Genomic DNA, 13816 nt, shown 5'->3' on the forward strand with positions numbered 1-13816 from the left:
GTATACAGCAGGACGAATAGGAAATATGCTTTAAAAAGAGATCTCCTTTGAAAATAAATGGACCACCAATTTGTTCATTAGACCTTGTGTGGGTATGAATAATTACTTTATAACTGTGATGGTACATCCCAGTTTGCCTGGAATAATCCCAGTTTATTAAGAGCATTATTAAAAATTTTCAAAGTGTCCTGGATTAGATAATAAACTACATGCTCAACGGCTAGCAAGGTTGTGTGATACAGTTCTGATTAAAGAAAATATTCACTGTTCAAAAAGCACGTGCGAAGATCCTGTCATCTGTCTCTTATTACGAGTGTCTTATCATCGCTTTTGTTTAATTAAGGTGGTTCCGTTTAGACGTCAGTATTTGACAGATATTACCGTTTTGGCCAGTCGCAATTTTTTTCAGTGGATCAACAGTGATGGTAATAAGATGTCCAAGGCTATTAATAACACTGGAAATGATCACCTGTCTGGGTTTACTGGCTCCTAGTTCTGGGCTATGAAACTTCACGTACGTAAACCTGTTGGACGTTTATATGGTACGTACAATAACCTTGCCAGAGAGAGGATGGGACCACCTTTTAGAGAGACTCAGAAAAAAATCAGCTGACTTTCTCAATGTCACAGCACAGACACCAAGTAGTTCATTTTTATCGCATTATAAAAATCCATGTTCTTTCCACGCCAGCCTCCTGCTTCCCTCTGACCATCATCCAACTTTCTAAAAACCCTTCTTTTGGGTAGGAAAACAGCATTTGTTACTCCGTAAAAGAACGGTAATCATCTCAAACAATGCTTTTCTATTCCTTGGGCAGAAAAATAGCATTTATGAATTTATTCCTTTTGAAAAAAAAACTTAAACACTATTCCAACATTTTGGTAAAAACATCTATTCCTATCAGAGTGCTAATGGAGACGATCATCACCGTGCATGCTGTACCATTTTACTGGATCCTTTTTAAAAATATCTGGATGCCAAGGGTCTGAAATATTTTTCGAGAGTGATACTAGTGATTTCCTGCAAGCAAAAAGTAAATGGCCACCGCACAGTCTTCCAGAGGACGGTAGCCCACGCAAGATCCCTGATAACAATAAACCAAGTCCCATTTAAAAAATCTCTATCGCCCTGTATAATCAGCAAAGTTGGCACACTGCACTCCATCAGATAAAAAGGGGGTCTGTGGTGCTGGGCTTCACACTAACTCATTCGTGGAATGTAAATAGACCGGCTTGGAGATGCTAAATTGCTTCTTTTATTTCCATGCCATAACTCTCACAGCCCTCTGTTATCTTACCAAGATTTTTTTTCTTTTTAACTCTCAGCAGCAAAAGGTAAAATTAAAATTGTTCAATGAGAAAAGTTCTAAAAGCAAGCTTTTGTTTTTCTTCTTTTCTTAAAAAAAAATGAAGGTGTGTATAATTCCCACAGTACTTTTCCAGATTCACAAATGGGCCAAATAGATAAGAGATCACTGTGTAAAGCTGCTTAATACTAGTTTGGCGTTAAATGGGGGAGAAAATCGATTTCTTTTGAAATCTAACCTTTTAAGTCACATCACCACCACGTTGTGCAGGCAGGAGGACGCTTTGTTATTCCACTGAAGCAAAGACTCACCCAAAGCCCATTGCTTTGTTCAGAAAGCAGCGCCCCGACCTGGTGATGCTCCCAAGGGACGCCCACACTGCCCTCTTTGAAAGGGCTGCTAGCAGCAATCCCTGGCCCGTGGCTTCCTTTGCCCACCTCTTCCTCAGAATGGACCTTTTGTAAAACATCAAGCAACAACATTTCCGGTTTCAAACACCAGTAGCCAAAGCAACTAGCCAGAGGCTTCTGAAAAACACTCAGGGAGGCATGCCATCCTTGCTGCGCGACACAAACGGAAATCATTCCCCAAAGATCTGGCTCCTAGCACCGACGAGAAAAGAAAAGGAAATAAAAACCACAAAACAAGAAGGCTCTAGACTCTGAGGCTTTTTGTTGTGTTTCATCTTAAAACCCTGAAACTTCCAGTACTTTATCGATGCTCCAAAACGCCCAACTTTGCAAACATCTGTGGGTGATGTGCATTCCTAAATTAGAAGGTCATCTACAACCTATCCCCTTACTCCGGGGTCTTCTATAGGTGAATGTTTTCAGTAGTGAATGAAATAAAATGCTCAAAACAAAATTAAAACATCAAGTTGAAAATAAAATATTCTTAGTGATACTTGCCTCTTTGGAGAAAACATTTCTTGTTTGAAACAGGTCCGTTGGTCCATTTTATTTTTCATACTTTTTACTATAACCATCCTGTGACATACAGATCTCATTCTCATAGCCACCCTGCTGTAAACTCAATTTTCTGCATCCTCTCAATGCATTTTTGCCTTGAAAACGAACGTTGTTGCACAGGCTACGGATATTATTCATGAACTGACCAAGAGCAGGCAAAACCACAGAAGAAGGTAAGCTTCAAAATATTAACTTCAAAACATGCTATTTTTTTTTTCCAACCCCCAGTTGGGGAAAAACGAATTTAACACCGAAACAACGGAGAGCTAGCTGCTCTTGAATTCCTATGCACTTGGCCAATGTCCTTTCATCATAAATCATAAAATTTACATAAAATGAAAAACCATCAAATTACAAAATTCAAATAGGAGTATTCCATCTCACGTAAATGCAACAGACAAGCAACTCTTCAAGATACAACAGACACAGACAACGCATTAAGGAATTAAGTAAAAGATTTTCCAACAAACGATTAACTGATTAACACACCTACAAAACCACAAAAGAAAGCTAATGTCTATGGCCATTATCTACCATTACCAAGTTATCACCTATTACCAAATGCGTTATCAGACACGTCTCCAAACTGTGTTCATTCCACAGGGTTATGTCGGCTAAGTCCACAGAAAGAAAAGTGCTTTCAATAAAATATCATGTTCATTTGGTCACCTTGGAGGCTGCATTTGTTTGAGGCGGATCCTAGGAAATGAAATTCCTGGATTAAAAAGTGCAAACTTTAAAAAACAACAACAACAAAAAAAAAAACAGACGGCGCTGCATGAACGTTAAGGGACAAATATATCTTGCAGCATGAAGTGAGCTCTGTGTAGTAGAGATTTCGAGGAATTAGAGTAACACAGTGGGAATCAACGAGCCCAAAACCAAAAGCAGAACTTCCTCATGGCCTCCTGTGCGGTGATCAGCAAGACGGAATCACTCACCTAGAATCCCCAGGCGGTAGTTAATTGTGATCACGATGACATTGCCGTAGCTCGCTAGGATACTGCCGTCAATCATGTTGCCTGTGCCCTCCATGTAAGACCCGCCGTGGATGTACACCATTACTGGCTTTTTAGTGTTCTGGTCATGGATGTCTGGAAAAGAAAGCCAAGTAAGGAAACACAATAAAACATCATGCTGATTAACCAATGCTAAATCAAGGGCAAAGGACGTGGGTGACTTTTCCTAGTTTAGATTGGAATCAATCGCATGGCCCTTTTTAAATTAGGTATGTTCTTGGTAAGATGGCCTAAGGAAAATGGTCAATGTTGTTATATTTTCTACTCATAGAAATGACGCAGGCATTGGAAGGAACGTGTATGCAGGTGTAGGTTTCTGTATGTATCTATAACACTAAAAATGCAAGGATGGAGATGAAATACGTCTTCCCTAAAGAGTGCTCACACCTTAGAAGGGCATCTATTACAAAATATATTTTTATCATCTAAGTAAGTGTGAAATCAACGTCAAAATTATAATTTATTTTTACTGTAACTTCTATCTTCGGTCAAAGATGAGCTTATAGATTCATTTTCAACTTAACAACGAGAACATAAAACTGGTAATGAAACCGGTTTCATTCAATACAGGGCACGTGATGACAAAAACCAAATAAATGGTTAAAAATGATCAACAGGACAGACATGTGTAAAAACAAAACAAAATGTCCAAGCAAGTGTTTTTTCTCTAATTAACTGATTGCAGGAATATCCCAACTTAAGTGACAAAAAAAAAAGGAAAAAAAAAAAAAAGAGAGAGAGAGAGGAGAGCGGGAATAAAAATGGCACAAGATTCCAACCTCAAGATGAAAGTTTGGCAATGCTACATATTTCTACAGGGAATATAAACTCCCATTGTGATTTGCAACCACAGTACCCAGAGTCATTATTATTTTATTTAACAATGATGTGAAAATCCTATTTTGCAATGTTCTGTGACAACAGAAGTTTGGAGACCCTACGTCCGTCTGTAGAGCCTACTTTCTGACAAGTTGTGATTAAATAACTTGTTTGGTGTAAATCATTCCTTGGGCTTACCTTGAATGCTGAAGAATCCTGATCTCGATTCTAATGATTTCAGGATATTTAGGTATGTATGTACATATATATGTGTGTGTCATTTGAATATCTGTGTATCAAAAGAAAACCAAATGTATCCATGTACATTTATTTTCGTTTTTTCTTAAATAAAGACTTTTTTCCCCTAATTCATGGAGACACTTTTGAACTATCAGAAAGGAATTTTAAGGAAACAAACCACCCTTTGGATGGTGGCTGCATTAGAAAATGAATTACGATCACGATCTCAAAACAGGCTCCTGGGTGCCACCTTACAGCATCCAGAAGGCAAAAGAAACCCCGTGGTCACAGTCAAGTGCAGAAAAAAGTGTCAAGCTGACCATGTGTCTGCAGATATTTAATCCGCCGCAGAACACTATCTTCTCCTGTAAAACTTAAATAGGAAGTAAAAATCATTTTTTAATCCTTCACTCATCATATGCTACGTGGAATTTTTAAATAAATCACTGCCCCTATAGGGGTCTGGCATTTTACACGATCCACCCCTCTCTCTGGATTCTGATTTGCTGTGTTAGCCCTTATTTATGTTACCATTCTGCAGTAGGCTGCACGCTACTCCACGGTGGGAAAGGAAGGAGTTGAGATTTTGAGGGCTGCTTTACGGGGTTCCCTCAGAGAAAACGTTAGGTTAACAGCTCTTACCTCCAAGACACCAAGAACAAAGTTCTCATGAGGTTGAGGAAGAAATAACCAGATGTCAGATTCGTTCAAAGTTAAAAAAAAATCATCATAGTTTCTTGGTATGAAAGGAAAACTAGACGGCATGTTAACAGTAATAAAGGTGACTGGTGAGCATTGTGAAAACAGATCCTAACGATCAAAAGGGAATAATACACTGAGAAGCCAGAGAAGAGCAAGATGCAAATTAACACCTGTAGTTGGTTATACAGGGATACGGATAAAACTGCAGGTGTTCTGAGGCCTCACAAAGGAGAGGCTAGCTGCTGATTCAGGTGCAGGTATGATACTCCAAGGCCATCAGAAGAACTTTCTTAGAGGGTTATTAGAAGCAGGGAGAATCCTATGAACGCAGGTTAAAAAAAAAAAATTAACTAACAGTAGTGTTGAGAGAATAGCGGGCACGAAAGAGCAACATTGGCAAAACTTCTTTTCTCGTAGAGCCACTGATTTATGAAAAAAATCAAAGAGGGCAGGCAAACCAAGCAAGTGACAAAAAGGGACTTTGAGGGCAGTTTTGCTTCCCAGCAAGGATAGCTCCCCACTGCACTTTAAACTGCCTTTCAGCCCGGGAACCAAAGGTCCATCGAGGGCCTTCAACGTTTTAAGGTAAATAAACGGAGATCCATGCATTTTGCTACTCAGATGGGAAAAACATGTTTTCACCCAGCTTACACAGCCTTAGAGCCAGCAAAGGCTGACTTTAAACATTTCTTTTTTTTCTTTTCTTCTAAACCGTTTGTTCTGCTGAAGGAAGAGGATACAACGTGCTAATGATGGTTCAGATGTCATATTAGCTTCCATCTTTAAAAAAAAAATCACTTTACTTCTAGTGTATCATCTGTCAAACAATTTGAGATCCTTCAAGAAGAAACTCTCCACAGCAGCTAAACATTTTTTGGGGAAAAATGTTCTTAAAGCAGCTGTGGTGTGAAGACAAAGATGCATAGATCTAACTTTTTGACAAATTTCAATTCCATCCCCCCTTTTTTTTCTTTAAAGCTGCTAAAAGGCGGTTCTGAAAGAAACATCTCTTTAAGACACTTTTTCATGTATTTTACTGTGAGCCAGAGAAGATTCTTTGAAAACCCTATTTTGGAATCAGTATGTTTGGGGAAAAAAAAAACACAGTAAAAACAAACAAAAACGGAAATGTCAGCCCCCTGAAAAGTTCTACTGAGGTGTCTCAATGTCCACAGAAGAAATTAAGAAGACCAAAGCTCCAAAATACAAAATTATGAAATAACATTCGGAAGGAAGAAAAGAAAGCATACATGCATGTTTTAAAATTTCATTTTCTCTTCTTGTGACCATGCCAAAAAGAAAAAGAAAAAGAAAAAAGAGTTTCCTTGTAAATGGCATTTTGTTACTCACTTCATACTGAGAAACATTTATACATGTTCTCCCAGGTGATTTGCAGTCATCTAGATGGTCATTAGGATTAAAAATGAAAGTGGTTTCCAAACAAGAAGAAAATAAAGAAGCACACAAAAGTGTACTCACTTCAGATAAGGGAGGAAAAACAGGTTGAAATGAAAAAGAAAAAAAAAAAAAAGAACGATAGATATAAAATCATGCACCAAGGTCGAGCTTTGAAAAAAACAAAAAATACCTTCATCTTCACCACGGTCATTACTGGTTATATCATCAGCGTTTTTCTTTGTGTTGGCTCCTGGTGTCATATTGAGAAGGACAATAAAGGGAAAAAAGAGAATTCAAAAACAACAGGTTTGCAAAAAAGTCAGAAGAAAGAGAAATACTACCCAGTAAAAGAAAAAAAAATAATGTCATACAAAAAGTTGAAATCTGTTACATTTGGATTTCAAAAACATGAAATAGGGAGATGCAAAATGCATATAAACATAAATATGTCAAGAAGAACAAATTCAAAATGTTACTTGCAAAAAATATTAGATACTCTGTGAAAATGCAGTTTGGGGGTTAAAATGATATTACTGCAAAAAAAAAAAACTAATGTGAGTTGAAAAAAAAAGAAAATTATTTTAAAAAGGGTTTCTCACATTTTACAAAGAAATGCATATGAAGTATTCAAATGTTCCTCTAGTTTTAACATATTATAATCTAGATACATTTTTGAAATGTCACTGATACAGTTTGCTTAGGAAATTCCATAATGTAAGAAGAAACACATTTAAACAATAAACATGAAAGAACTTTAATCAAAATATCTTAAAACCAACATTAGTTTCATGCATAAGAACTTAAACGCACAACATTCATAATAAAAATCAGAAATGTCGCTACTTTATTTAAATCATGAAGACTCACCTATCCCCAGTAGCTAGAGAATATTGCACATTATTTACTCCTTTTGTCTACTGTAAACAAACTACCACTTTCAATAAGTATTTCTGAAGTCAAGATAAAACAGTATAAATAATTTTTTTCTGTGTTTGAAACACTTATGAAATATTGCTTGAATGTTATTGCTATTTGTAAAAATAAATAAATAAATAAATGAAGTCACCTACCTGTATGACCTGCAACATAAACCACCTTGAAATTTCCATGTAGGTAAAATGAACAGAGGGTCCCTTACCCACGCCAAAAAAAAAAAAAAACGGAAAAAAGGTAAAAAACAAAACTCTCCTATGCTCTCTGTATGCAGTGTGCCATTTTGGTTTTTCTATTTTCCAGATACAAGAAGCTAAAACATTCAATACCACTTGAGTTGTTTAATTAGCTCAACCGCCTTCTTTTTATAGACAGGCACAGCCCACAGGTATACCTATGGCAGTTCTGGGTAACTCGAATTGTGGCCATCAATTAAAATGGTCTTTGCCTTCCTCCATGGATACATGGGTTAAGGGAGAGGAAATTTAGTCACTATCACCCACAACACTTGTAGCTGGAAAAACTCCTTCAGTTCTACATACCTCAGAAGGGCTTAAACATATTTTGAAACCAAGATCTGAAGTTGCTGGTTTTATAGCTCAATTCGGGTTGATTATGGTCAATTCCATGTGGATAAACAAGCAGAACTGGGAGGGTAGGTGGAAACCTGATTCCTTGTATTTGTTGATTTTTGAGATTTAAATTTTCCCACTGTAGACAATTTCAAGTTACCAATCTAAAGTCATTGACAAGAGCTTGGAAAAGAAATGCCCAAGACCCTTTGAAACTCAAGCCTACTACTAGTTTCATGTCATCTACTTGAAAGTATAATGGAGTCTTAAAGGAGACCACCTTTTTTCCTTACAGCACGTTCAAGTCCAATCTTTTAGAAAGTACCATGACACTAGCGTGTCTGCCTATTATAGTCGTCAGCTTAACATGGAAATCAATTCACGTCCTAGAATTCCACTGCATTGAAAGAACTTAAAACAAAGTAAAAAAAAAAAAAAAATCTCATCAAATTAGCTCCATTGTCTTTTGGGTTGTTTTGGTCAGAGTTTATCAATATAAAACTTATTTCAAAGCTATCTCATGGGCTGAATTTATGGCAAAATCATGTTAAGAAGCGTATAAGAAATGCCTTTCTTAGAGAGGCTACACGGATGATAGAACTAAAGTCCTTCTCATTTCTGAAAAACATTTCAATTTTTTGAAGATTTTCTAAGTTTGTAGAGAAACAGGTCACCTCTTTCATTAAAAAAGAGAAGACACTAGAAAAACAAAGGTGTAGTCAAAACACATGCAATGGATTAGGGGAGAGAAAATGTTGTCTGATGAAGCTGATTCCTTCCCAGAAAATGTGTCCCTTTAAGAAGTTTGACCAACTCTTCTGAGCACCAGCTTTCCCACAGCAGTCGGCATTCAGAAAGGTCTTTAATTAGGACTCCATACCTGGACTTTGCCTTTCCCATGAGCCTGTCCTAATATCCCTGCCTTCCTCTGGATTTTCTTCCTATAAAACTCTTCTGTCTTCCCAGCTGCAGCTGGAAACTCAGGCGCATGACCGCTGGCCTGGCTCAAACCCAAACAAAGGCCATTCTGCAAGGTCTGGGGTGAGTTAAATGCCAGAGCTCTTTCCCAAGACCCAGTGCTCAATGTCTTCACGCTCACCATCAGTGCGTGAAATTTGAGTAATCTGAAATTCTTCCCGGGGCAGGAGGAGAGGCAGTATTCAAGGAAACTTCCCTCCAAAGATGGAGGAAGATTTGTAAAGATTCACAATGCTTTGAAAATTGGTATAACCTAGATACATCACTGATTAAATGGTAATCCAGGGTAGTCTCTTTGACTCTTTACCAAATTCCTTTGTTCAACCAAGTGTGATTTTTAAGGGCTCTACTGAGGTATAATTTTAAATCATAAAATCAACTCACCAAGGTGTCAAGTTCAAGGACTTTTTAGTCAACGTATGGAGTTGTGCAACCATGAGCGTAATCCGATTTTAGAATATTTCCTTCCCCCCAAAATGATCGCTGGTGTCCGACTGCAGGCATTTGATGTTCCTAACCTCAGTCTCAGTCAACTAGTGACTTAGTCTAGATTTGCCATTTCTGTGCATTTCCTATGAATAAATTCATATAGTATGTAGTCTTTTGTGTCTTGCTTCGTTCACTCAGTATAACGTTTTCAAAGTCCATCCGTGTTGCAGCATTTCATTCCTATTACTCATACAGATGAATGATAGTCTACTGTATGGCTACACCGCATTTTGTTTATCCACTCATCTGTTGACTGCCACGCCATTTGTCTTATTTCCACTTGGTGGCCAGTATGAATAACGCTGCTATGAACACTTATATGCAATATCTTTTATGGATGTATATTTTATCTTGGGTGGATATCAAGGAGTGGAATTGCTATGTCACATGGCACACTTATGTTTAGCACTTTAAGAAACTGCCAGACTGTTTTCCAAATCAGCTGCATCACTGTATATTCCCATCAGCAGCATGTGCAGGTTCCAATTTCTCCACCTCCTACCCAAGACGTGTTATTATCTGTTTGATTATACGCGTCCTAATAGGTGTCAGACGGTGCCTCACTGCGGTTTTAATTTGCATTTCGCTAATGACTTAATCATGTCAAGGATCTTCTCCTCTACTATCTTCTTTGGCAGGATGTCTATTCAAATATTTTCCCCGTTTTTTAAATTGGGTTCTTTGTTCCTTATTCTTGAACTGTAATTATATTTTTTAGAGACAGGTCTTTTGCCAGAAAGACGATGTGCAAATCTTTTCTCCCGGTCTGTGTCTTCTCTTTTGATTTTCTCAATGGCGTTTTTTGAAGTGCAAAATTTTTTAATTCTGATGAAGTCTAACTTATCGACTGTTTTTTCTTTTAAAGCTTGTGTTTTTGATATCACATCTAAGAAATTCCACCTAACAAAAGGCCCTGAAGATTTCATGTTTCTTCCTAGATGTTTAAAAGTTTTACTTCTTATATCTTTCATTTATTTTGAGTCAATGTTGGCATATGATATGAGGGAAGGTTTGAAATGCATCCTTTATCCAATAGTCTCAGCACCATGTATTGAAAACACTCTCCTTTCCTCAGTGAATTGCTGTGACACTATTCTTGCGAGTCAATTGCATATAAACGTGAGGGTTTATTTCTGGACTCTTTAATTATATCCCCTTCTGTATTTCTTTTTTTTTAATATTTATTTTATTTATTTATTTAATTTATTTATTTGGTTGCACCTGGTCTTAGTTGCAGCTGGCAGGCCCCTTAGTGTGGCATGTGAACTCTTAGTTTTGGCATGTGGGATCTAGTTTCCTGACCAGGGATGGAACCCTGGCCCCCTGCATTGGGAGCTTAGAGTCTTAACCACTGTGCCACCAAGGGAAGTCCCCCTTCTATATTTCTATCCACATGAGTATCCCACTGTCCGAGCTTTAGAGCATGTTTTGAAACAGGGAAAGGCAAGTCCTCCAACTTTCTTCTGCTTTTTCAAGATAGTTTGGTTTTTCCAGGTGCTCCGCCACTCCAGGCGAATGTTCCAATGAGCTTGTCAATGGAAGCAAAAAACACCTGCTGAGATTTTGATGGAAATTATTTGCCAAACTACAATTTTAAATTAATTTTATAGAGCAGAGTCTGACCCAGAAACATAATTAGATATCGCCTTTAATGTTCTGTGTATATTTAATTTCCCACCCTTTCGTTCTTTTTCCATAAGCTGCTGCAATATTTGTTCTCTCAATTATAACTAATTAAATGGCCTAAAAACCAACTGAGTTCTCTTGAGTATCTAATTTAGTTACAATCATGAACTATGTAAATACAGGTGTTAGAGGACACAGGGAAAAAGATTCTGCTGTAATTTATCCCAGAGTAAACCCATCCCGTGCCTGCCGAAAAGGCATTTCAAAGTCCAGACAGGCCCTGAGTTTTCTCCTGGTCCCCAAAAGACCAGAACAATATTCCTTTACATCTAATAATTAGCATCTCCAGCAAACCTCAGTGGGGAAATGGCTCTAAATATTAAAGGGAATACTGAAATAACTTCAAACAAATCTATTCCATTATTAAAATTTAAATACGATTTTATAAATAAAATATCTCAATGTCCAAAGTCCTGAAGGATGTCCATGTTTTTTTATACCTGTTCTTCCGATGTTCCCTTTTAGTGCTTTATCTACATCATTTTCAAAAGTCAAACTATTTAAAATAGTACTTTGTATCATAAATATAATAGGAACCCTTTGTAGACAATTCGGAAAATGGAGACCAACCAGAGTCAATGAGAAAATAAAAGTCTATGGAAAACCTCTAGATGCTGCAGTTAACATTCTGAGGCAGGAAACTAATTTTATAAGTGTTCTTTTTAACATACATTAAGTTAGGGTGCCACCAAAGTATGCAAATCATGAAATAAAGTCACCAATGGTGTTATGGGATCACGTCATCTACACAATATAAAGAAATGACAGAACCCAAAAAAACCTTTCCAATTATTGCTCTTAATGCAAGATATCCTATTGAAATGTATTTATCAGCTCATATTGATTTTTTTTTTTTTTTGGTCCCTTCCAAGGGCAAATTCCAAGTCCTACTTTATCTTGTTATCTCAAGGAAATATCTTAAAAAGAGCCCGTCTGGCTAAATGCATTGTTTTCCATATGGACGAAGTTGTATACTGGGGTATGGGAGAGATAAATGCTTTCTTGGCCATCACTGATAGGTATGTGATTGATTAGCTAGTCACTGGGCCACAGAGGACTACTTCTTTAATGTAATCAATACTGGTAGGAGACCGGCAAGCAATTAAGATACCCAGGGCTCACTCCAGCAATGAACTGAATGGGACCTGCCCCACCTCAAGCTGTCCTCATTAGTTTATTCACTGGTACACACATTCCTCCTGCAAACATGTACTGACACTTCAAGTATGCTGGCCCCGGCCAGGGGAGGAGCGGCAGCTGAGGCAGACACACCCATCCTGAAGGAGGTCACTCCTATCTGAGACAGACTTGCACAGGATGACTTGGATGGGGCTGATGAACGTCTTCATCCATTTACTCTCTTGGTTGGGAGTTGTCTATGATGGGAAGGTGCTGCTTGCTGAGGATGTGGTGGGTACCAATAAGTAAGCACGCATGGGTGAGCTAGGGTGATGGCTCACTTTCTATAAGCAAAGGAGGTGGGCTGCTCTGAGTGGGAGGGGAAGGGGAGCAGGGGCAATCAAGACCCCAGGAGAGGGAAGCAGGGCAGGAACCCCACTGGGATACCTCTTCTGTCACCCCTACACCTTGATGATGGGCTGTAACAGAGATAAACACTTGTGGATGAAGAATGTCGCCTGCCATATCAGTAAACAGAAGATGCTGCAGCCATCAAGCCCTTAGCCACTGGCACCCGGATGGGATTCAGGATGCAGACAAGTTGCAAACTGGCCCAAGACAGTTAATGTGATATCAAAGGAATGACTTCAAGGAGCCCAGACTCTTGCATCTTCCCATAGATAGAAAAATGCTAAATTCATTAACGTGAGATATCTGGTTTTCATTAATTAACAGTCGTCTTTTGATGTCCTGATTACCTGGTCTTTGTTGCAAGAGCTCCTCTACATCCAGGCCCCTCCCCTACCTCTTTGGGGCGGCCCCTCAGAGCTATCTGAGTTGCTGTGTCCCACACTTAAGTTCTCAGGAAGTCTGTCAAGGAAAACATAATTCTCAACTTTCAGGTTGTGCGTTTTTTCAGTCCACACTCTCCACACATAAATCATAACCTATGTTCTAACCTCCACGTTCACATCAATTAGCACAGTGAATCTCAAAGACAACATGAAACATTTTATCTGTGGGTCCATCCAATGTATGTGCCCCTTGAAAACTTGGCACCTACAGAAAAGTTCAACTTCTGCACTTGAAGAAATCAGCATAGCTGACCTACACCTTCATGCTTGCTTCTCCCTGAAATCAGAATATCTAAACAAGACCAAGTTACATGACTAACAAAAATAGGTATACATCTGGGAAGCTTGTCTAATGGAACCTTCAACAAAGTGATTCCCTGAAATCAGCATTTGGAATGATTTATCTCTCTCTTTTTTTTTTTTATACATGCCATGGCAATGCAGGAAGGTCATGTTTGTGATCAGTCCTGAAGGCCACTGTTTCATAATGTGGGGGAAGGGTTTTGGTGACCACAAAGCCTTAGGAAAAAGAACACCTACGAGGGGAGTGTATGGAAATTTATTGCCCTAAAGTCATCAGCAGAGTTATACTTTGAGAAAAAAGTTCAGAAAGCTATCTCTGAATTTGAAGACGTCTGCTCCAGAGTATATAAAGAGATATACAATCACTGAGTTATAGGATGTAGTTGATTGGCAAAAGTTCCCCAATTTTACAATCCTCCCCGTGATTTT

The 13816-nt window shown here is 38.2% G+C and overlaps 1 protein-coding gene across 18 annotated transcripts in view; it reads right to left on the reverse strand.

Annotated features, from left to right (window-relative positions):
• NLGN4X (neuroligin 4 X-linked) overlaps window positions 1-13816 on the reverse strand; it is an 886820-nt gene that overhangs the window by 124265 nt on the left and 748739 nt on the right. For 17 of the 18 annotated variants that reach the window (XM_082375567.1, XM_082375570.1, XM_082375557.1 and 14 more), the window contains one exon: window positions 3217-3369. The exons of the other annotated variant lie outside the window; for it this stretch is intronic. In XM_082375567.1, the coding sequence (XP_082231693.1) occupies window positions 3217-3369 (153 nt within the window). The remainder of the gene's footprint in view (window positions 1-3216; window positions 3370-13816) is intronic. 18 annotated transcript variants of the gene reach the window in all.

This window comes from Balaenoptera borealis (assembly GCF_965194805.1).
Source record: "Balaenoptera borealis genome assembly, chromosome: X".
NCBI classification, from domain to species: domain Eukaryota; kingdom Metazoa; phylum Chordata; class Mammalia; order Artiodactyla; family Balaenopteridae; genus Balaenoptera; species Balaenoptera borealis.